General features: G+C 41.4%; 1 protein-coding gene, 1 long non-coding RNA gene and 1 other non-coding gene across 3 annotated transcripts; all 3 read right to left on the bottom strand.

The window, feature by feature from the left end:
• Positions 1-1,046: 1,046 nt before the first annotated feature.
• Mfsd14a (major facilitator superfamily domain containing 14A) lies at positions 1,047-25,246 on the bottom strand. The gene is made up of 12 exons (XM_048352034.1): positions 24,978-25,246; positions 16,195-16,290; positions 15,052-15,114; positions 14,179-14,306; positions 12,848-12,962; positions 10,495-10,713; positions 9,767-9,880; positions 8,766-8,837; positions 6,070-6,182; positions 4,642-4,739; positions 3,855-4,018; positions 1,047-2,368 (listed from the first exon to the last, which is right to left on the bottom strand). Exons 1-12 carry the CDS (start codon positions 25,059-25,061, stop codon positions 2,162-2,164), a joined length of 1,473 nt encoding a protein of 490 aa, XP_048207991.1. The 5' UTR covers positions 25,062-25,246; the 3' UTR covers positions 1,047-2,161.
• Positions 7,761-8,222, bottom strand: LOC125355597. Its single transcript, XR_007211690.1, has 2 exons — positions 7,878-8,222; positions 7,761-7,840 (listed from the first exon to the last, which is right to left on the bottom strand). It is a non-coding gene; the product is annotated as an uncharacterized LOC125355597 (long non-coding RNA).
• On the bottom strand, positions 11,393-11,526 carry LOC125355800. Its single transcript, XR_007211733.1, has one exon. It is a non-coding gene; the product is annotated as a small nucleolar RNA SNORA25 (small nucleolar RNA).

Raw genomic sequence — 25,246 nt, 5'->3', positions numbered from 1 at the left:
GGCCACTGTACTTTTGTATCATTTGAGGGCCACACAAAATTTCAACAAAGGAGGGCTTTGGACAGTGTCATGTTCATCCTATGTACCAAATAATTTCATGGCCCTAAGTAGTCTGTAGGCTAGAGGTTTCCTCAGCCCTGCAATTGAAACTAGCATTCTAAGAACCCTCTAATTCAAATCTTGTTTACAAACCAGTAATGCTTGTGAGAAAAATTGTTTTTATATACTTACAGAAGGGGAAAAAGATAATTCAGTGATTACTGTTGTCACTGAATTCATATAACACAAGGATCTTAGCTAATTTTTAATGAATCCACTGTCTTGAGCCTTATTGTTTGAAATTAAACTAGGGGTATAATTGGCAAAACCAGTAATATTAGGCAATTTGCTTTTGCTCTCATTTAGATGTAGTGTACTAGTAAGAATACAGTTAAAATAACATGAAAAAAGGGTCTTGGCAGTATGGAACTATGCTTTGTTGTAAATAATGGAGTCATAATGTATAAAGCACTGACTGGGCTTGGGTAGGACCCAGCTTTTTTCAGTTGTGCACTCTAGATGGACATGTCCACACATGGGAATTCCATCTCCAAAAGATAGGCTAGAGACTGTCTTAGATGGACTTGCTAACACGTTCCTCTTACTGCATATATGTAGACTTCTGAGTGTGCTGTGTCTTTGCTCTACCTCTTAAACCTGTTTGTAATGGTTTTCCAGTATATAATTGTACATGTTAATAAAAATGTTGCATTTGATGTTATTCCTATAAATGAGCTGTTAACACTTTATTACAGATAAAGTATTACAAATTGGAGAGGCACCATGTAAAAAGTAGGTTAAAAAGAGGACTGGGCTGCATCTACTTAGAAAAGCAAGTACTTCCAACTGGTATGAAAACTTTTCATTTAGCCTAATTTTTAGTATTTTACAGTGAGAAGAGAAATTGATACAAATTCAGACAGCTTTGATTTGCTGCTGTAGAGATGAGTATGGTAAGTTATGGCAAGGGACTCACAGATCAAGACTTTTTTTAAAAAGAAAAAAAATCATTAAAATATTTAATTTTATTAACAGAATATTTACATTTTAAAGACCTTATTTAGCCATAGTGAATGTTCCAAGTTTAAAAAGCATTAGGCAATAACCACACAAGATGAAAACAGTGTAAACTATACAATACTTTATGTACAATTTTTACAAAGTAACACTTTTTAAATAATATAACTGGACACAAAAATATACACTTTAGAGAAATTCACATCAGTAATTGTATAAAGCTCTCTTCTAGGGTCCTGAAATTTAGGACAAACATTAGCTCTGTAAATAAAGTGTTACTGTGACAGTCCTGAAAGGCCACTATATATATTTATCTACATATAGATATCACATTGACATTTTCAAGGCTACCAACTTTACTATAATGTTTTAGATTATGTATTCAAGTGTTGAGGTTCTTATGATTATGCAAACATTAAAAGAATATGGTATAAGAAGTAACTGGGGAACAAATTTGAGCCAGCATTTAGATTTACAGGCTCTAACTACCCCAATTTAAATTTTAAATGGCTGATAAAGAGTAGTGAATGATGTTTAAAATAAATTACTGCAAATAAGCTTGAAACATGATTCAGACTTAGTACAATTTTCTTGTGTCTTTTTAAAAAATTGCAAACAACTCATTTACCATTTCTTTATTTTAGCGCACCTGCATTAAGGCTTTGAATTATTTGACTCAAGATTTTACAAAATTTAAAATCTGTCTCAGGATTTTACAATGTTAAAAGGAACAGGTCCACAACCACACTACTTACTCTGTCTCTCCAGGAGTCAGCATAGAGTTAAAGCTCAACACCTTAGGGAAATGGTAGCAGACATATGCTAATATCTAAGAAGTTACAGGTAGAGTTTTTAATTAAAGGATGTATAATAAAACAGCTTAGTGGCAAGAAACTGGTGCTAATAAAAAAAAAGTTTTCTTTTCAAAAGAAATTGTAACATCTTTGGAAAACTGTCCTGTTCTTTCTTTAGTTCCCACGGAGTTCATGCAGATACATTTCATAAGACAATCAAAGTACATTGTAGATGGAAATGGAATGTACATCCAGAACTATAGGTGGAAACTAAGACCTGGGCGCTGATAGAAAACTCCTGATTTCCGTCATCACACATTTGTGTCCTGGAGTAAAGGTTCTTTGGCCTCTCCGGGCGCTTGCGTACTGTGAGGGTGGCTGTGACTGCCACAGTGCTTTCTCCAACTGCTTGACCTTAAACTTAAATTGGTGTGTTCTGGGATAAACAAGGCAACAAGTAGAGCCAGCAGTACCGAACAGGCTCCAAAGAGGAACGGGGGACCAGGAATGATGGAATTCTGAGGAAGACAAAAATGAGTAAGATTGTTGTGTACACTGTTCACAGTTAAAACTGACTAAAGCCATAGTTAATAAAATGATTCTTCAGGAGAAAAGGGACTTTATCATACTCATAAAATTCTGGGAATGTGGCTTAGCAGTAGAGTGCTTACCTAGCATGCATGAAGCCCTAGGTTTGATTCCTTCAGCACCACATAAACAGAAAAAGCAGGAAGCGGTGCTGTTGCTTAAGTGGTAGAGTTAGCCTTGAGCAAAAAGAAGCCAGGGACAGTGCTCAGGCCCTGAGTCCAAGCCCCCCAAGACTGACCACCCCTGCCCTCCGACAAAAATTGGGGTGTGGGGGGGAGATGAAAACTGCAAAGAGCCTGCACTGAAATACCATGTCACTCTGCATCAGATCTGAAAACACTATGAAATTGCACTGAGTTCGTTAGTTCAAGAGAAAAGCACAAGAAGCCTTCAAATGGAAAACCAAGTAGCATACAGCATTAACAACCAATAGTAGCATTCATTATCTTCTTTGTTTCAAAAAGGTAGTTAACATTATCAAGGGACTGAAAGCTACAAAAGCACAAATATAAAGATCCCTCCCTGAAAAGGAAGGGTCCTTTAGAGTAAGTAGCCCCATGGTCCATTCATTCTTGTTTTGTTTTTTTGCCAGTCCTGGGGCTTGAACTCAGGGCCTGAGCATTGCTAGCACTTTACCAATTGAGCCACAGTGCCACTTCTGGCTTTTTCTATATATGTGGTACTGAGAAATCGAACCCAGGGCTTCATGTATCAGAGGTGAGCACTTTACCACTAGGCCATATTCCCAGGCCCCGCCCCCCCCCCAATCGTTCTTAAAAACTTAGTAGTCCCCAATCCTTATTTATTTATTTAGGGTTGGTCCTAGCTTGAACTCAGGTCCTGAGCACTGTCTGTAAGCTTGTTTTAAGGTGAGGCCTCTACTACTGGAGCCAAAGCACCACTTCTTTTCTGAGTAAATAGAAAGACTCTCATGGACTTTCTGCCCAGGCTGACTTTGAATTGAAATCCTCACATCTTGGACTCCTGAGTAGCTAGAATTATAGGCATAAGCCACCATTGCTTAGCCACGAATAATTTTCTTATGCAGAAGTAGGCTTACCAGCTTTAAGATTAGTGTGTGGGATATCTGATTAGTATGCCAGGAACTGGGTGAGACACACATAGCTGACTTGACAAATGGGTAATTCAACATTAAAAGTTTTATGTGGCTGGTTGTGAGGCTTAAATTCATGGCTGGGAGCTATCTCTGAGCTTTTCTGCTTAAGGCTAGCACTCTTCCACTGTAAGCCATAGCTCTACTTCCAGTTTTCCAGTAGTTTATGATAGGTGGTTAGAGTCTCATAGCTTTTCCTGCCCCGGGGTTAATTTGATCCTCAAATCACAGCTTCCTGAGTAGCTATGATTACAGGAGTGGCCTAGCACCAACAGCATCAAAGCCAGCTAAATAAAGATTACCTGTTCAAAATGGTGCTGAGGGCTTGTGTTTGTCCCCAAGTCTGTTCCTGTTATTGGCAGTTCCTTCAGCTCTACATGGAATATGTAGAAAATGAATCCATACAGGGCAGGCCCCAGCCCATTGCACAATCCTCGAATCCCCGTTATCATCCCCTGAACAACACCTACATTGCCAAAAAGAAACCATGAAAATGCTGTTTTCATTGATCAGAACCAGTACAAATGAAATCCATGTAAAATAAAAGGCTTCTTTTCTCCAATTTAAAATGCAATTTGTTTGGGCCTCAGGCTTTTTTCCTTCATTCCTACAAGTGATTGAGGCCATCTTATGCAACATCTTTTTTTGTTATGACCAGACTGTCTTTCCAATTTAACTTTTTCAAAAAATCAATCTTCACCTGCTGGCATACCAAAAATTGAATTTGCCATCCGCAAAGTATAGCTTTTGTTTGGCATGTTGTACATTTTAACAAAAAAACCTAAATTTTACAAATATCCCAAGGTACTCAAACACAAAACAAAATATTTAGTTAACAAAATGCTACTAGGTATTTTGTCAAAGCAATGCTGAAGTAACTACCATCTCCACCTATTTATAGAGTGAGCGGTAAGGGACCAAATAGCCATTGGAGGACAGCACCCGCTTTTCCTGATTACCAATGACACCCATTTTAAATTCTCTACCTTGAAGATATACTTTGTTTTAGTACTTATGTGACTGGGGGCAGAGAAAATTCTGGACTAGAACGTTTTGCCTGCCAGCAGTGATCTGGTTCTATGAGCTCACCCTGTTGATCAGCATCAGCAGTTCGTGAAACAAGGGCGCTGACCGCTGGGAAGGTGATGCTGGACATGGCTGCCACTGCTCCGGCAGCCCACATCATCCTATAATAAAGTAGCAATGGGAAGTGAATGGACGTAGCTACAGGAGGCCAACCACAGTCAAAAGCCAAGAAAGGAAGAGCTGGCTCAATTCCTTCCTGGGAGCAAGTCACTTAAAAGTCTAACCTAGTTTATTCTCAAAACCAGGAACAGCTACTTATTCACAACCATTTGATATAAATTTGGGGTAGTATGCTGAGCATTCTTCAGAAAGTTGACAGGAAATATAAACATCAGATATTCTAACAATCTGAAGGCAACAAGCCTTCCGATTTGTGATTTGATGTAAAGATACTATGATTGGAGCTAATTCTTAAATTGTAAACATAAATGTAACAGATACACTGGGAGTGGCAAAATGAAAGCTGGGAGCACCTTTGTAAAAGGTTAGTCTGAAAAACATCTCCAGAGTACTTTGTTAGTTGGCGGGGAAAGGGTACTGGGGTTTGGCCTTAGGGCGATGGGCTGGCTCTACCACTTGAGCCACACCTCCAACTCCCACACATTCTTTTTTTTTTTTTTTTTTTTGGCCAGTCCTGGGGCTTGGACTCAGGGCCTGAGCACTGTCCCTGGCTGCTTCTTGCTCAAGGCTAGCACTCTGCCACTTGAGCCACAGCGCCACTTCTGGCCATTTTCTGTATATGTGGTGCTGGGGAATCGAACCCAGGGCCTCATGTATACGAGGCAAGCACTCTTGCCACTAGGCCATATCCCCAGCCCCATCCCACACATTCTTGATGTTTACTCAAAACTGCAATCAGATGAGGGGACCAAAGCCAGCCTTCACCACGGCCATCAGTTCTGCAGGAAACTAGACTAGGAAAAGCTGGACCTAAACAAATGGACTTTGTTCACCTCTCATTTGCCATCAGTTAGTATTACTTGTTTCTCTAACCCGACAGTAAGGCAAACTTCAGGGCCTCTTGGCTATGGTATTTTGTGCTTTTTTCAAGATTAAAGGCTCCTTAGAGATTCAAGAGCTCAACAACATCAAGCAGAATTTCAGGTAGTCAGAGAACTATAATATAAAATGCCATTCCCGCCTAGTCACTCTAGGAGAATATATATATCCAAATGCGAGAATATGTTATACATGTTTTGAAGATAAGGAATGTCATGAGACAGTCTTTGCTGTAGTTGAAAAGCAAAAGAGGGCTGGTGATGCACATCTGTAAGCCCAGCATTGCAGAGCTGACTCCAAAGGATTAAAGTTCAAGCCTAGCTTGAGCTACCATGACACCCTGTCTCAACTTTTTTTTATCTTTTCTTTCCCCCATCAGAAAAAGATATTAAGAAAATGAACATGAGAAAAATATATATGTATAATACCTACCAAGGTTCTGAACCAAAGCCATACCATGCCAGTTGTAGTATTTGAAATCCCAGACCCAATAAAATGGTATTCTTATTTCCAATTGACCTCATAAGTAAACTCAAGACTATAGTCTAGAGAAAAAAAGACAGAAAAGCATTTGTCAGTATAATTTTTTCCAATTAAAAAAAATACTTGATGCTTTCTATCACTAATGGGGCTCTATTACTACTGTTCTACAATTTGGTTTTTCAGCAACAACTGCCCTGTCTGAGGTCACAGCTTTAGGCTGATACAGATCCGGATGGTCTGAAAACTTACTATCCAGTTCTACTAAGAACCAATTGAATCAGAAGCTGCAAATAAGCAAGCACAAAAATTTGTAGCTAAAGATCTGGCGATCCTTGTTAGGTAGGGAGGTAGACATCTTTATCCCCGAGTGAGTACTTTCAACAATGTGAGCTTTAGGAACTCACAAGGCAAAAACATTTGTTCTTACCATTGCTAAATACATCTTAAGAGGAAGAAATGTAACTGAGAAACAGGCTCACATAGGATGAAATGCCTGCCCCTTGAGCGAGGAGCCAGGATGAAAGTCACCACCAGTGTTCTCCACTCTTAGACCAGGCTCAACCGGCCAGCACCAGACCATTCCAGAATGCGAGGCCAACTCTTCAGCCCAGAGCTCATCACCAAACTGCTTATAAAATGCAGTGGCCTCATAACCCTCCATCCAACTTAGCTTGCAATTAAGTAATTATGTACAGAATTCAATGTTCTCCCATCTTTGGGAAATTGCTCTTACATCTGAATTCAGTTTTTAAATAATGACTCAGACTAGGTTCAAGCTCAAGCACCAACAAAATAAAACACTCCTCCACCCATTTAACGGAGGAGGCAACTGAAACAAAAGGTATTATTTTTTCAAGGCAACATGATGAACCATTAAAACTGGAAACAATTCAGAAACACCTCCTGTCCTCCCTCCCTGGGGCCACTGCCCTGTGTGCAGCTAGCATAGCCCAGGGCTGCACAAACCTCCTGTCCCTTCTTCCATGCCTTCTACCCTGTGTTCCAGACACCTAAGTCTCCAGTGTTTACATGACATTCTAGCTAGGACGTCTAAGTTCTTTAAGAGACTCTCAAGTCTCTTTGAGTCCCTATCACCTAGTTCTTCGTCAGTATTTATGTGAGGTATGCACATCTAGAAGAGTCAGTGTTCATCCCATGAACAATGGAACAAATTATGTAGTGTGCCTAACAAAAAAAATCTAGTTTCTCGTAATATAACTCATTTTGAAGATAAGAGAACTGAACTCTGAAAGGTTAAATGCCTTTGATCAAGATGAACTGACATCAGCTTACCTGGTTAACAATGACTTAAGCATTGGTCAGTCACAAATATCTGACAAGTTCCCATTAAGTCTAAGTCTTATTCTAGGTTTGAAGACAGGCTTGAAAGTCAGAGTACCATGTGCATGCTCACTTCATGAGTCATTTCTGAAGTCCAAGCAGAATGTGGGGAAGGGGCTATATCTGGGGGAAGACAGCCTCTAAGGTGACAGCAAGAGCAAAGACGGTGGACTACAACATGCCCATCAAGATTCGGAGAGTCACATCTAGAGTTTGACCTTAGATGCTTGCTAGCTAGGTGCTCTTACCTCCTGACCTACACTGGAGCCCATACTACTACTATTTTTTAAAAACATTTCATTATGTTTGAGTAGTTAGGAATTACCATTCAACAAATCCATTTTAAAGTACAATGTATTTTGACAGATGTTACCCCATACTACTTTTTAAAGTTTCTTCAAATACTATGGAAAGACCAATGACTCAATTAAGTACCTGCATGAGATTCAAGGGTGAGATAAATAAAAATCTAGAGCTCTACTACAGCTAATAAGCAGAGGCAAAAAGAATAAAAATGAAGCGGAAAAAGCCATCCTCCAGTACTTGCCATATCATGAGGAAACATGCTGGAGTTGGCAGGGACACAGGAACATGGGTCTAACAAGCGAGCCATGCATAGTGGCCATGCATGGGGGTGGGGGGAGCTACAAGTAGCTTATGCTGCTGGGGAGGAGGAGAAGACTGGTCTTGGTGGCATCAAAGACTATGCTGGTGCATAAAGGACAATACAAATCTAGCCTCTCAGCTTTGGGCAGTTTTAGTAAATTGTATGACATAAATATATGTAATTATCAATATTATAGGCAGCCTAAATATGCTTATTCAACTGATTTTGAAGGCCAACTATTTTTCTCCCTTTCACTATGATTTCTCATCTCAAAAACTGCTTCTAAGCTGAGTACTGGTGTCTCACTCCTGTAATCCTAGCTGTTCAGGAGGCTGAGATCTGAGGTTTGAGGTTCAAAGTCAGCCCATGTAGGAAAGTCCAATTAACTACCAGATGGAAGTAGAGCTGTGGCTCAAAGTGGTAGAGTGATAGCCTTGAGCAAATGAGCTCTGGGACAGTGCACAGGCCATGAGTTCAAGACCCACAACCAACAAAAAAATAAAGTATCAACAAAATTGCCTTCTGGTTTACGTGTCACATATTACTATGTAACAGGATCAATACTAGCTGTCCTAACATACCTGAGTTCCTGAACCCACAGACTTCAGACTTCTGACCTTAACTACTCACCAAGATACCGTTACTTGCCAGCTGGCCAGCCACGGTTACCCTCTATGACCCCAAAAAGGAAACTCACCTGGGCAATAATGGAAAGAATGCCAAGGACTGCTATAAATGCTGCAACACTTTCTGGTGAAAATTTCATTATCTGAAAGGTTTCAAAACCAAGTGAAATTAATGACTGGAAAAGCACAATATCAAAATAGTGTTAAATGTTAAGAACATGTATATTAATACTAAATAGGCCAGTAAAATATTTACAGAGAATGTTTATCTTTAGCTCAGTGAGTTCAAATTTTAACTTATTTATAAACAAAGCTTTCTTTAGCAAAAACATAAAATTTAACATAAAAGATATTTAGTTATATGTGGTAGGTCCCTTCATTTGCATATACTAAATTGGAGACAGCTATCAAGCATTCAGAACAATTTTACAAATAAAACTATAGCATCTGTGCTCTGCATATCATTGATATAGGGTTGATTTCAGTGTAGAAAGACTGGAGTTGAGAGGAAAGAAACTTGTTTGTGTTCTCATTTTCACTACCTGTTCTCACGTTCAAAAAGAAATTAGTGGAGGTAAACAAGTCAAAACAGCCTATTGCCTCTATAAGGAAAGACAAAATGCATCTTTTTGCCTAAATTAAAAATATACAATATGCCCTTTAAGAAATACATAAAGGGGCCACCTCACACCTGTAATCCCAGCTACTCAGGAGGCAGAGATCTGAGGATCACGGTTCAAAGCCATCTCAGGCAGTAAAGTCCGTCAGACTCTTATCTTCCAATAAACTACTCAGAAAAAGTGAGAAGTGGTATTGTGGCTCAAATATTAGGAAATAGAGGCCCAGGGACAGAGTGCAGGCCCAGCAACAACAACAAAAAAACCCAAAAGAGAACTGCATGAAGGGGTGGTAGGGTGCTTGTCTAGCTGGGAAAGAAAAGGAATATAAGGCACACTAAAGAGAAAGTCTAGTTAGTTGGCTGTTGTTTACAAACTGGCCATCAAAGTTTTTTTTTTTAATCAAAGCTTTTGCAGAATACTTCTTGTATGGTACATATGCAATAGGATTTTACCTGTCTGAGGTATAAAAAAAAGCTTGAATATTGGCCTGCCTCCGGTAGGTAGGAGAGAAATACCGTGATGCAGATCAGCAGCACTATGGAATCTTGACCCACTTTTTTTAAGGACTAGAAACAAGAAAAAGACATAAGGTTTCAAAAAGCAAGTATTCTTGAAGGAATGCAGACATTGCTTTGGATTTCTTTGGATACAACTAGTGGCCCTTTTATCCTCCCCAAACTATTCTGAAAAGTATTTTAACTTTTTTTTTTTGCCAGTCCTGGGGCTTGGACTCAGGGCCTGAGCACTGTCCTTGGCTTCTTTTTGCTCAAGGCTAGCACTCTGCCACTTGAGCCACAGCGCCCCCTTTGGCCATTTTCTGTATATGTGGTGCTGGGGAATTAAACCCAGGACCTCATATATAGGAGGCAAGCACTCTTGCCATTAGGCCATATTCCCAGCCCTGAAAAGTATTTTAAAATGGAAAGAAAGGAGGGAGGGAGGGAGGGAGTCAGGGGAGGGGAGGGAAAGGATTAAGATGACTGGTAGCTCACACCTGTAATCTCAGCATTCAAGAGGTTGAAGGATTATAAATTGAAGGCTAGGATGTACCACCTAATGAGACCCTGTCTCAAAAACTTTCAAGATGTTTTCTTCAAAGACAACCACAGCAAAATATGAACACTACATGGAATGATGTTTTCACGATTTTGCTCAAGAGACACAAGAAAGAGAAACTTACTGCAAAGGGGTCAGCCTGTTCCCAAGAAATGGGTGCGCCCCATGATGCTGGGCGCATCTTCTCAGGCAGCGACTCTGGCACAGCAACAAGGATAAAACAAATATCTAGCAAAGCTATTGCTGTAGCCAGAACTACCACCAAGCTGTCCCCATATACTCGTCCAAGGTAAGCTCCAATTGCAGGACTGGTGACTAAACTTGCAGCAAATGTTGCTGAAACCTGCAACCAATTAAGGACAGAGAGGAACAAATTAGGGAGGAGAGCTCAACTCCCTTCCTTTGTCCCACATCAAGTCATAGCTCCTGTTACCGCCTGTCCTGCTGCTACCTGGGCCACTGTTACTGTGTCCCTTCTGCAGGAAGATACAAAGATCAGATTCTTGTCTAAAAATACGTAATGGACTCTCAGGACAGTGACTTCAACTTTTTTAAACCTTGGAGCTCTTTGTGCAAATAAATCCTATGGATAAATCATAGGCAACCCAGGATTTACCAAAAACGAAACAAACAAAAAAACAACAAAGGAAAAAAACTCCACTCCATTCCAGTTTAGCAAAAATTAGGAGCCTAGAGTCCCAGGCAAATAAATCCTCCTCCCATTAAGTCCTGCTGATCCTTAGGGACTCCAGCAAATCTGTGTGTTCAGTTACCTTGTATCATTTAATGTTCTACATTTACAACTGAAACCACTAGAATTAGTGGTTGACAAGTTTCTCTGTATAGGTATTGTGTATATAAAAACCCTCCTAATTCCATAACTCTTTGTAATAACGTCCTCTGAATCAGAGATCGCATACTTTGTTTTTTCTCCCTCAGGACTAGAGTTTAAACCATGGACCTTACATTTGCTAGGGCTCCCTATCACCTGAGGCATGCCCAGCATTTTTTTATATTATTATTATTATTACTCTTCTGCAAACATAGCACTTCTATTGAGTAACTACGACATCCTACAGAGAACTTCAATCTTTGGTCACAGCATTAAGAGCTCTTGGATTCAGAACACTTACATAAGCCTTCTTTGAAATGACCTCTGCTTTAATAATAATAATTATTGTTGTTGTTGTCGGACATGGGGCTTGAACTCTGGGCCTGGGCACTGCCCCTGAGCTCTTCAGTTAAGGCTAGCACTCTACCACTTGAGCCACAGCACGACTTCCAGTTTTCTGGTGGTTAACTGGAGATTGAGTCTCATGGACTTTCCTGCCTGGGCTGGCTTTGAACTACAATCCTCAGATCTCAGCCTCCCAAGTAGCTAGGACTACAGGCATGAGCGACCTGTGCCCAGCTACTTTAATTATCTTTTGGATAGAAATCTATTGACTGTGATCCTACCTAAGGCCTCTGGCAGAGCTGAAATCATAGGCAAATATCTAACACCAGGGTTATTGAGCTGTCTTATTATTTGCCTAAAAGCTGGCTTTGAACCTCAATTCTTCAAACTGAATAGCATAATGCCTGGTCAAGCTCACAGATTTTTTATGAAACCAAGATTCAATTTGATATATTTGGACTGTATTCATCAGGATGCTTAAGAGAATATTTTCTGGGGCTGGAAATAGGGCCTAGTGGCAAGAGTGCTTCCCTCGTATACATGAAGCCCCAGGTTCGATTCCCCAGCACCACATATATAGAAAATGGCCAGAAGTGGCGCTGTGGCTCAAGTGGCAGAGTGCTAGCCTTGAGCAAAAAGAAGCCAGGGACAGTGCTCAGGTCCTGAGTCCAAGGCCCAGAACTGACAAAAAAAGAATATTTTCTGAAACTTACCACCGTCCTACTTCTACCTAATTAACCATCTGTGTATTACTGTACTTATGAGAGCCATTTTGCACCTAGATTTGGCGGATAAGGAACTGCTGCCATCAGTGTGTTTACCCAAACAATGTCTGAGTGTTACAAAACTATTACACGTGATAAATTAAGCTAAGAATGGTTCCTGCATTTTTAAAGAGTTACAAAAGGCCTGCCAAGTTACAATAAAGATCTGCTGAAGTGTGAGCTATATGTTAGCCTCTTGTATTTCATATTACACACAAAATATGAATAGTAATTTTTAATGACATATTAAATATTTCCATTTTAGACCACTTAACAATGTAAAATATACTAATATTTCAATTCCATATATGTGACATAAATACTTCCCACATATCAAGTATCAAAATTTACAGTTTTACACTGAAAAAAAAACAACTGTAGTCTAAGGGAAAACTATTTCTGCCATGTATTTTACACAAAAAACAAAACAAAACAAAAAACACCATGAAATGAAAAAGTTTTCACTCCTTGTACTAAGAACACTAGAAACAGGGTATTTTCCCCTAGATACATAAGATATAGACAAACGTACATACCAGCCCATAAGCCATACTTCTTTCATGTTCTTGGGTTATATCCGCTACATAAGCAAATACCACAGAGAAAGTCACTGCAAAAACCCCAGAAACAGAGATAACAGCAAAGTACCACCTAGGAATGAAAGACAACCAACAAGAAATGGTTAGAGCAATTAGCAATACTTGGGACCTTCCTTCATTGCTATTAACTAGAGTAAAAATAGCTAGTAGTTTAAAGGACAGTGCCTGGGTTAACATTTCTATAAATCCCAGTCCAAACACACTAGGAAACATGGGACTGCAAGTGGTCCTTTGGGAGCTACTCAGGAACTACACAAGAAAGCATTTAATGGATTCAGCTAAAACCTTTCATCTAACTGTTCAACTGCTAGGTTCAACTGCTAGGTAGCTTTGGTGTTTCAGTTAAAAAGCAAGGTTGTTATAATTCACTCATTACTATTTTCCACCAGGCTACTACATACACACAGACACACACATGTGTGCTGGCATGCACAAATATTAGTCAGGGTGTCTAAGAGAGTAACCTTGTATAACTAGGAGAAGCAAATGCCTGAAATCCAACCAAAATAAGTAAGCAAAGATTGGGTAGGATTTTGATATATAGTTTCCTTAAAAGAAGGCAGTATGGCCACGCTCACACTATAATCCTAGCTTCTCAGGAGGCTGAGATCAGAGAATCACTATTCGAAGCAGGAAAGTCCATGAGACTTACATCCAATTAATCACAGAAAAAGCTGAAAGTGGTGCTGTAGCTCAAGTGGTAGAATGCTAGCTTTGAGCAAAAGCAGCTTAGGGATAGCACTGAGGGCCAGAGTTCAAGTCCCACCCCTCAAAAAAAAAAAAAAAAAGGCAGTAAGCTTTTCTTATCCACACTTTCCATAGTACTGCCTGAGGAGCCAACTTCTGGATGGGGAAGTGCCAGCTGAGGAGGGTAGAGCAGCAAAATAAGCCGGACTCTTTGGAACATCACTTCTGGGCTGCTCAACTCCAGACTCAGAGAAAGAAACTTCCTCATTGTAAGCAACTACTATTTGGCTTCACTGATAGAGCGTAAAATCTTTTCCTAATTAATACAAATAACGATAAATTTAGTGGTTGGTAACATTCTACATAGAAATAGTAGAGCCAGAAGCTCTAAAGCCCTTATGAACTATTACTTAGGTATACAATTTTAAGAACCTTCTTATCTGTGTCAAAGAATGAACATATTAGAAGAATAAAACGAAAACCTACATAGATTAGTTGGTATAGAAAATCATAACAATTTAGAAACAAAAATCAGTAATAGAAAATTCCATTCAGCTGCTATCATCTCAATGAGCACATACCATGGACTGATCTTCATCAAAGGAATTGGGGCACATGTGAAAAACACTGTTAGCAGCAAGAAGGACTTTCGGCCCCAAACATCAGAAAGAGCACCAATAAGTGGGGCGCTAAGGAATGACAACAAACCCTAAAATATGCAAATAAAAAAGTGTATGTTATATATCCACAAGTAAAAAAATAAGTCAGTTTAGAACCTACAAAGAACTTTAAAGGAATTTTTTCTAAAACAAAGCAACCAATAAACTTCAGATAATAACTTATTTCTTATCTATATATAATGTTAAAATTTCCTTAGGCTAGAATTATATACAGGGCTCAGGCTAGACACTGAAACACTCTAATTCTCAATTACAATAGCTCTGTATTAGTAACTCTAAAAAATCATATGCTATCTGTTTTTATATTGATAGATGAATTATCTGTTTCTAAAAATCTGTTATCCAAATTGAGTCAAGAGTGAAGAATCTGCATAGAGCCAGCTGCATGGCTACTGGTCATGACACATGCTGTTTGTACAGTGCTTGTCTAGCAAGTGCCTGGCTCTGAGTTCAAACCCCAATACTGCCAAAAAAAATATGTTCAGTAACAAACACTTTACCACAATGATGTAATTTATGGAGTTTTTTAAAAGCACATTTTCTGTCCTTAATCTCTATATTACTAAAGCATTGAAACTTCTAGAATAAAAGTTCTAATTTAAAATGGGAAGGAGGATGTGACTTAAGTCACATCATATTTTATACCTGAATCCCCCCCTTAATCCCCCCCAAATTTACTGTTATAAAAAACTGACAGATCAGTCAATTTACTTAGAATTCTGACAGAATTATACACATAAGTATGTATGTACACCTATGTATGATTGATCTTACCTTTACTCCTTGAATTAAGCCATTCATCAGAAACGTATGTTTGGGGAAGGTCTCATGTAATACCTAAAGAATAAAAACCAAAATAAAAATCACATTACATTTAAGTTTTATAAAATTTCTTCAAGTATATTTTCAAATATTCCATCAAAAACCAATCTAGTTTTTATGCTTTTTTTTTTTTTGGCCAGTCCTGGGCCTTGGACTCAGGGCCTGAGCACTGTCCCTGGCTTCTTTTTGCTCAAGGCTAGCACTCTGCCACCTGAGCCACAGCGCCCCTTCTGGTCGTTTTCCATGTATGTGGTGCTGGGGAATCGAACCGAGAATTTCATGTGTAGGAGGCAAGCGCTCTTGCCACTAGGCCATATTCCCAGCCCACCAATCTAGTTTTATATAAATTTTCAGACTTTACAGATGAAAAGGGTGAATATGGTCAAAATACTTCACCTACAAGTGTGAAATGGCACGCAAACTTGTTGGTACTAGTTTGGGAAGAGGCTGAGTTTCATCATGGTGTAACCACATACAAATACAAACAAACGCTTAGCACAACTAGTTGATGATAATTAAGAAGCATTTACATACTGCTATCTCTCAGTAAAAATAACAGAGAATAGCCAGGCACCAGTGGCTCACACCTATAAACCTAGCTACTCAGGAGGCTAAGATGTAAAGATCATGGTTCAAAGACAGTCGAGGCAGAAAGCCCATGAACCACCAAGAAATAAATAAAATAAATAAATTAGCTTTATTTGGGCTAGTAAGAAATCTTTTCCAAGGTCTAGATTTAGGAAAATGTAATTAGTCTTTTTTCAGATTCTTAGCCCCAATAAAAAGAACATGTATTTGGAAAATGCAACGGCTTACATGAATCTCAAAATAATTATGGCAAGTAGTGCAGGCTGTCAACATCATCTCTCCTAAACCATTCAGTGTAAAAATCCGTTACAGAATGGTGGCATTTGCTTAAACATGCCCAGTGACAGACCCAAATTTATACCCAAAGATCCAAGCAGTAACCTGTAAGATTCAACTGAGAATACTGGTAGAGATTAAGCGTGGAAAGGAAAAAAGGCCATCTTTTCCTTAAAAACTGGAGGAAAAGAGATCTTAGAGTCAGTGGTAAATAAGTTCAAGATTACTTACCACTAAGGTGGGCGCTGTCAACAGTCCCCAAGCAAAAAACTCCAAAAAGATGACAATAACCGCATGATAAACACTAGGAGAACCTATTCCTTGAGGCTACAAAAACAAATTTAAAAAAATTAAGGCATTCCAGGATTATTAAAAATAATGACAATAATCAATAAAATTAAGCACACAGTCAAATGCTACTTAGCAACAGAGACAGATTCAGAGTCCAACCTACTGCTTTTGGGCTACTTCTATCAATGTAAACAACATTTAAAGTCAGGATGTGGATGCAAACAAACATTACAAAGTCATACCTAAGGCTTTACCCCAAAACTTATGTAGGAATACAATGCTGAAACGATGTATCACTTTTAATAAGGTCAAAAGGCATTATTACCAATTAATATAACCTCCTAAACTACAGAATTGAGGTGCCTGAAGATCCTCTTGGTAGAACCTGTCACTGAACTTAAAATGGGGAAGAGATTAAAGGATCATAGCTGGGAATGAACCTGTACAGTACCTCATCCATTCACTAAACCATTACAGTAGCTGCTATGTATAGGTATTACTATACCTACTGTGTACCTACTATGAATCTGTAGAGGTTCTGCAGCTACAAAAATAAGAGTACTAGGGGTGCAGCTCAAGTGTTAGTGCTTGCCTTGCAAGCATGAGGCTATACATTCAATCCCCCATTGTCCACAGGCCACTCCCCTCCAAAATTAAGACCTACTCTCTGACCTCAAAGTTCACAACCTAGGAAGGAATAAAGTTCATTTTAATGCAGGTTTATGTGTAAATGCAGGAAGAGATATGCAGTGTGGCTTGGCCATGTGGTGCCCTTCTGAAAGGCCTGTGTGCTGAAGGCATGGTCTCCAGCTGATGCTGTAAAAAGAGGTGGTTGAATCATGAGGGCAGAAACTTCACAAATGGGTTAACCAATGATGAGTTCATACTGAATGGCAGCTGGAAGGCAGGGCTGGCTGGAGGAAACTGGTGAGCTACTTGCTCTAGCAGCAGGTTTCCCCCCATGCTTGAGCCAAAGGATCACAGGTTGATTTGTTTATTCTGGCTAGAGTCAGAAAGAATCCCTCTTCCCTTTAGTTGTTTACTCAGGTAATCTGTCACACCAAAAAGTAGGTGTGTAAGGAAGCAAGGGAAAAAGTATAATAAAGAAGTGATGTGATAAACACATTAGAAAAACCATAATGAAGCAAGCAAGGACAATAATACTTGCAAACTTCTGGAGAATATAGTTCTAATATGGATAAAGAAGGGGCAAAATCTACAGCTGCAAACTGCAAAGGAGTGTCTAGTCTTTACTCGATATGCTCATCAGCTCTGTTCTTCTCAGCACGTCTCTCTGACGACTTCCTGAAGGACAAAACTGGGGAGCTAAGGGCGTGGCAGCAAGTGCTAAGTCTGTGCAAGTTCAAGATGCCCCGGCTGTGAAACAGTGGGGCAGTATGGGCGCCAAGAGCAAGGAATGGTGCTTCCTATGTAATGTCTAACAGAAAACAGGATTTCAGGGTGATTTGAAAAGGAAAACCAGCACCATGGACTGGGTAGAAACACCAGAGGGAGAGCTGATGTGGCCAACAAGCAGAGAAAACATTGACCAGCAAGTAGCGTACAGTGTCAAGAGAGGTGGCCAGGTGCCCCTGGCTCAGGCCAGTAACCTTAACTACCTACTCAGGAGACTGCGATCCAAGGATCATGGTTCAAGCCAGCCCAGGCAGAAAAGTCCCTGTGAGACTCTTATCTCCAATTAACCACTTAAAAACCAGAAGCGGTGCTGTGGCTCAAAGTAGCAGAGTGCTAGCCTTGGGAAAAAGCGCTCAGGGACAGCACCAGGGGCCCTGAGTTCAAGCCCTGCAACCAACAAGAGGTGGGAGAGGGGAAGGAATGTTCATACATGGACAGTTGGCATTTAGACATGCAAAAAATTGTGTGGGACAAAAAGAAAAGTTCTGACGAGTATCAGTGTGAACATAAACAACATATTTGACCTTAAATGCTAAGATATGCTACCTAAAACCACAAGACACTAAGCCAATAGTCTACTGAGCTGAGTAACTTCTCTCTTCTGCCCGCATGATAGTCTTCAACCCCAGAAGTTAGAAACAATCTCCTTTAACCTTTTACCTTCACTTCCCAGTCTAATCCCCAAATTCCAAAACTGCATTTTCCACTGGTAATAGACTATACTTTAATCAGCTAGGCATTGGGCTAAGTCTTTTAAAATCTAGACAATTTCTGTAGACATATTAAGCTCGCTCTCTAGGGTACTTATTTCATTTTATTTTGCCTAAACTTAACAATTCTCAAGCTCAAGGTCCCAAGGCAAGCCTTGTGCATTATTATCTTGTGATATGATCATTTGGCTCATGCTAAGCACAAGGTGCATAAAGATATTTGTAGGGCTAGGCATACTGGTACACACCTGTAAACCCAGCTGCTTGGGAGGTGAAGACAAGAGACCTCAGTTTGAGGCCAGCCTAGGAAGAATATAGTTAAGACCCTATTTCAAAAACATGCCATTATGGTGGCTTAGGCCTACAATCCCAGTTCCTCAGGGAATCCAGTGTAAAAGTAAGGCCTGCCACAATAAAGACTTCCTATGAAAAAAACAAAGGACTGAGGGTGTGGCTTGATTGGTAGAGCACTTGCCTACCATAAGACCCGGAGTTTAGGGCTGGGGATATAGCCTAGTGGCAATAGTGCCTGCCTCGGATACACGAGGCCCTAGGTTCGATTCCCCAGCACCACATATACAGAAAACGGCCAGAAGCGGCGCTGTGGCTCAAGTGGCAGAGTGCTAGCCTTGAGCGGGAAGAAGCCAGGGACAGTGCTCAGGCCCTGAGTCCAAGGCCCAGGACTGGCCAAAAAAAAAAAAAAGACCCGGAGTTTAATTCCCAGTATTGCCAAACAAATAAATAAACAGCAACAACAAACTTCAGTTGTTTGTAGAACTGAAATGAATTAGACCCTAACTTAAAATGTTTTGAGACTTTTCAACTTTACCTTAGCATGAAAGTGACATGCATGCAGTGTAAACCACCTCTCAAATTTTAAACTGTAATCTTTCCCAAAGCTTGTGATATGCACAATACTCTTGTTGTAATGCAGCAAGTAGGTCAATAAGCAATACTCCACAGTGCTTTTTCAGGAAGTTAGGTATACTAAATGCATTCTTGGGTTATGGCAGTTGAGATTTACGAAGTATTTAATCAAGACATATTTCCAGGGGCTGGGAATGTGACTTAGAGAAAGAGTGCTTGCCTAGCATGCACGAAGCCCTAGGTTTGATTCCTTAGCACCACATAAACAGAAAAGGCCAGAAGTGGCTCTGTGGCTCAAGAGGTAGAGTGATAGATAGCTTTGAGCAAAAAGAAGCCAGGGACAATGCTCAGGCCCTGAGTCCAAACCCCAGTGTTGTGCCAAGTCGCGAAACCACCACCAAGAAGACCACCGAGACTCAGACATTCCGAAATGCAATAGCAAGGCAAGACTTTATTCAAGCGGGGCCGCAGCCCCGGCCTTGTCCCACCCACCGACACAGCGGAGGTTAGGAGTCAGCTCGAGCTGCGATTATACAGAGCTTATAAAGGCAAAAGACAAAGTTACAGCAATCAGGTGTTTAAGCAAGCAAGATTACGGGTACAAATCTGACTGGCTCAGGGCTCGAGGTATTCTAGGGGCGGTTAGAGTTAAGCATTCCCAGTCGTTAAGAGTTCTCGACCAGCTGGGCCCTAATAAGCTTGTCCTGGGTTTGCTCACAGGGCCTGATTATTTTCAGCACGTGGTAAAGTGGGGTTCGCGTGGTAAAGTGGGGCCTGACTTCAAAGTCTGGCACTTCACCAGGACTGGCAACAAAAACAAAAAAAGACATATTTCCATTCTAACTTGAAAAGTATCTGTATTCTGTAAGACTTTTCTACCTATCACTGTAGTAGACATGAATATATCTGGATATGTGAAACAAAGTGTATACTCATTAAACTTGTGATTTCTCCATTTAACCCCTATATACTGTATCATCCATGTATCTTTCATGTGAATTATACAAACCAGATTAAAAAGATAAAGAGCAACTGAGATGATTTACTTCCTAATACACATCAACACACAAAGCAAGCAGTGGATTCTCCAAAAGAAAACAAGCTTTACCACCACATGCAAAGTATGATTCTTGTGTCTCACATTAAAAAAAACGGTTGTAAAAGATACTGTTCAGGGGCTGGGAATACGGCCTAGTGGCAAGAGTGCTTGCCTTGTACACATGAAGCCCAGGGTTCGATTCCCCAGCACCACATATATAGAAAATGGCCAGAAGTGGCGCTGTGGCTCAAGTGGCAGAGTGCTAGCCTTGAGCAAAAAGAAGCCAGGGACAGTGCTCAGGCCCTGAGTCCAAGGCCCAGGACTGGCAAAAAAAAAAAAAGAAAAAGAAAAAAGATACTATTCAGGACATCTGAGGAAATTTAGATGTGGAATAACTTATGAGATGGCACGGTTTGGATCTTTAAAGCTCTCCAAAGGCCCTGTGTTTAAAGCTTGGTCCTCAGCTCATGGCCCTATTAGGTGGTGGTACATCTAAAAGGTGGAACCTAGTTGGAGGAAGTTAGGTCACTGGGAATATAATCTTGAAGCAACACTGACAGCCAAGCCCCTTCCTTTTTTGCACCCAGCCCCAAGTGAATAGGCCTTCCTGATCAGGATGTTCTGTGCAGCCACATGCACAGAGCAGACCCGGCAATTAGGGCTGAGCTGAAATCTCTAAAACAGGGAGGCTTTCCACTTATTAGCTTAGGTATTTACTACTATAATGAAAAAGCTAACACAGGTAACAATAATGTTATGGTTTCCAAGTGTGATATTTATATTTCAGTTATTAAGAAAGTAATTTTTTTCCAAATGAGGTACAGGCTACAATATCTACAACTGACACAATTCTTCCAACATGCACAGAAATATTCTACAAAACAAACAGAAATCAAAAGCCAGGCACTGGTGGCTCATGCTTCTAATCCTAGCTACTCAGGAGACTGAGATCTGAGGATTCCAGTTTGAAGCCAATCTGGCAGGAAAGTTCGTTAGACTACTGTCTCCAAAAACTACCAAAAAAGCCAGAAGTAGAGCTGTGACTCAAGTGGTAGAGAGCACTAGCCTTAAGAGGAAAACAACAACAACAACAACAACAACAACAAAAAGTTCAGGGACAGTGCCCAGGCCCTGAGTTCAAGCTTCAGGACAACACACATACACACACACACACACACACACACACACACACACACACACACACACACACAGAGAGAAAGAGAGAGAGAGAGAGACACACACACACACATCAAAATAGAGAAAATACTTTCAGGAATAATTTGCTGGGTGGCAGTGGTCTACACCTGTAGTCCTAGCTGCTAATTATTTGGACAAGTGGGGAAATTTCAGGGTGGAGTAAATATAAGATGCTTCAGGCTGAAGCTGAGGCAGGAGGATTGATTTGCCCCTGGAGTTTAAAGGCAGCAGAGGCATCTACCTTCACAATCTAACTAATAAAGTTTCAAGCTAGATACTATCATTACCTGTATCTTCTAGTCCAATGCAGCAAATAAGATGTAGACTGGAGTCAATCCAGGCAACTTCAAAGGCCCAGTCTGCATATATATAATGCGACAGAATATTATCTTCTTAGGTAGTAAGGATTGCCTCTCAGCCTTTTTGGCATCCTAAGGCACAGCAAATTGCCCGATACCTAATTGAATGCCCATCTCTAATCCTAACAGTGAGAGTAAACCATACTAGATGTCAACTTTGCAAAACAACTGGTTTGGACAAAACCAGATTAAAAACAACTAAAAGAAGGCTGCATGTGTGGGTCAGTAGGAGACTGCATTTAACCAGGGTTTGATTCCCAGTGCCACAAACAACCAAAAAGCAAAACAAAACAAAACACAAACTCCAGATCTAAAGTTATACAGGTAAATGTAATTTATCTTAATTGTGGGCTACTCAAATGAGCAATCTTTACCTGGCCTCAGAGCAGACTGGAATACAATTTCATTTAGGAGGGTGAATCACCAGCTCAGTAGTGGGGAGGTGGGGGGTGGTGGTGTTAACTTATGGTTAACCCAGTTCCTTTAGAAGAATCCTTCTTTAATTGTTAAAACTCCAAATCATTAACAACAAACACTCTACTAGTTTTATCAATATCAGAATTGGCTGACAGGCTTACAGGCATGTGAATCATCATCACCATCACACTCTGGCGAAGGAGCCTCAGAGGCTTTCCCTGAATGGAACCAGACCCCACAGACCTTTTTATAAGCCGCTGAAAGGATACTGTCAACAGAAACATCAGAGGCTTGGGGCATGGTTCAAGCAAGTGCCAGGCCTGAGTTCAAATCTCAGGATTAAAAACAAAAACAGTTTAAAACATCCTATAATACAATTAATTTTAAAAACACAAAAGGCCAGCCCTGGGGGTTCACAACTATAATCCTAGCTTCTCCGAAGACTAAGATTTGAGGACGAAGTTCAAAGCCAGGAGAGACTATCTCCAATTAATCAGCAAGGAATAACACAATTACAATAAAGGCTCACCTAGAAAGGTGCTGTTACAAGCTGAAGCTTTTTACCACCTTAAATTTGCACACTAGGTCTGGTAGGATTCCAAGAAAGCCTACAATCTGAAGAAGCTTCAACCGTTTCCATCCTTAGACATTAAGTGTCCTGGGATAAGAAATAATACCCTAACATGTATCACTCAAGAAGTCTGCAGCCAGCACCAGTGGCTCTCACCTGTAATCTTAGCTACACAGTAGGCTGAAATATGAGGATTAAGTTTAGGCAGACAAATCCAAGAAGGTTCATATCTCTAATTAACCAGCAAAGAAAGCTCAAATAGAGGTGTGGCTCAAATGGTAGCCCTGAGTTACCACTTGGAAGGTAAGTTAGTATGAGCTTTGTGAGAAAAATCTAAACCAGAGAGGCTGAGTTCAAGCCCTAGCCCCCACAAACAGAAAAACATCTCTCCCAATTTAAGTGATTCACACTTATAATCCCAGCTACTTATGAGGCTAGCAGAGAGGCTAGCCCAGGGCAGAAGGTTGCTAAACTCCATCACTAACAAAAACCCAAGCTGAAGGCAGGGAGGGGAGGAATGTCTTCCAAAGCTCTGGATTTGGAAATAATCTGCTATGAGCAAATCAAATGATTTTTTTTTTTTGCCAGTCCTGGGTCTTGAACTCAGGGCCTGAGCACTATCCTGGCTTTTTGCTCAAGGCTAGCACTTGAGCCACAGCTCCACTTCCAACTTTTTTTCTATATATGTGGTGCTGAGGAATCAAACCCAGGGCTTCATGTATAGGAGGCAAGCACTTTACCACTAGGCCACATTCCCAGCCCTCAAATAAATTTTTTTTTAAAAGAAGTAAAGCTAAACTCTACAAGGAAAAGTATTTCTTGATCAGTTTCACTCCTTTTGCAAAGAATACCAATCTTAAAATTTCACATTGCTAAAATATAATCAACCCATCACTGCCTATTTTGTGAATCATTCATTTCCTTTCTATAGCTGACAAAAGCCAAAGTATTGTCTCTCCAATTTTATCTTGACTTGTTTTAAAGAGCTTATTAAACGATGTGATCAAACTTATTCTATAGTTGAGTAAAGAGAATCTGTAAGAGTATCTGAGAAATTCACCTTTCTCAACAAATGTCAGAACTAAAGCATCTAAAAATGTGACAGCTGAAAATGTATTCTGAAATCCTGCCATATGTCCCAAGCTTTCTCAATTCTGGCATAGTTTACATTAGGCCCTGTTGTGAAATGGCAGAGAATTGTCATTTATTTCAGTTGAATCCAGCAAGCCCTCAATGGTGGCCTACTTGCAAACTGATGGAGACTATTATAAAGCCCAGCCAGAAACGGATTAACGGGATCCCTTGCTGCACCCTTTTCAATAAACAAAACATTATTTCACCTGTCCATTCCATTTCAGAACGTGATACCAACGGATCCACCAAAGATAGCGACTGGGAAACCTCAGCACCTAAGTATGTAGGTGAGTTCTGTAATTAAAAATCCTACTTCCCCAGGTGGTAAACTACGGCACGGCGCATGAAGTTTACTGAAAATAACAAATGTTCTTAACAAAGCACACTTTTTCTTAACCTTCGATCTTTCATCCTTTCAAATGCTCAGACTATGCTCGAGTCTACAGTGTCTGCCTTTGGTGCAGAATGTAGAAGCTAGCCGGACTCAACGTCAGCCCCCTGGGTCCGCCGTCCGCTTCCGACTCCGGGGTGAAGGGAAGCCCACCCCAAACAGGGTGGGCCGTACAGGCAGCGGCGAGGGGCAGACTCCGGCCCCGGTGCTGGGGACGGCGAGGGAGGGCGTGCTGGACTCTCGCGCGGCCGCGGCGCCAGATGCCACCCGACTCGCAACATATGGGACGGGGCCTGGCGGCGGCGACTCTGACACGGCGGGGTCGGGGCGCGGCCGGCAGAGCCCACTCGCAGGGCCCGCGGCCGAGCCGCACGTGGGGCGGAGGGCGCGGGCTCGGCGGCGGCCCGGGCGGCAGCGGCAGGTGCGGGCGGCTTCCCCAGTGGCAGGCCTCGCAGGCCGCAGGCCGGGGCGGGGTGGGGGGGAGGGACGGCCCACGGCGGCGGCGCGGCGCGGGGACCCCGGGACGGCGGCCCCGCGGGCGGAGCGGCCGGAGGCGGCCGCGCTGGGCGGGAGGAGGTGGGAAGGGCCCGGGGACGCTCGCCGGCGCGGAATCCCGGCTCACCGTGCCTCCGTCCTTGATGATGATCTTCTTGGCCAGCATGATACTGCGGTTCGCGGCCCGTTTCTTCTTCTTCCCCTGGGTCATTTTACCATCCTCGATTCCTGGCGCTGCTGCAGCCACTCCCGGGGCGGCTGGCCCCAGCGGCTAGTGCCGTCCCGCCACTACTGCCGGGCCGAGCCACTCGGGGCGCCCGCCGCCATCTTGAGGGCCCGGCCTGCCTCGGGCGGCGCGTCACATCGTGCGATCGGCCGGCGAGCGCGGCGCACCCG

The sequence above is a fragment of the Perognathus longimembris genome, chromosome 7, assembly GCF_023159225.1.
Source record: "Perognathus longimembris pacificus isolate PPM17 chromosome 7, ASM2315922v1, whole genome shotgun sequence".
In the NCBI taxonomy this organism is placed as follows: Eukaryota; Metazoa; Chordata; class Mammalia; order Rodentia; family Heteromyidae; genus Perognathus; species Perognathus longimembris.
This window is presented reverse-complemented; position numbering and strand designations above follow the sequence as displayed.

Excerpts from the sequence above, each read along its gene's own strand:
- Mfsd14a (XM_048352034.1), bottom strand. The coding sequence starts at position 25,061 with ATGACCCAGGGGAAGAAGAAGAAACGGGCCGCGAACCGCAGTATCATG. Across the intron at positions 16,291-24,977 it reads TCATCAAGGACGGAGGCACG|CCTCAAGGAATAGGTTCTCC; the intron begins GTGAGCCGGGAT and ends TTGTTTTTGTAG. Across the intron at positions 9,881-10,494 it reads AACAGGCTGACCCCTTTGCA|TCCTTAAAAAAAGTGGGTCA; the intron begins GTAAGTTTCTCT and ends TCTTGTTTCTAG.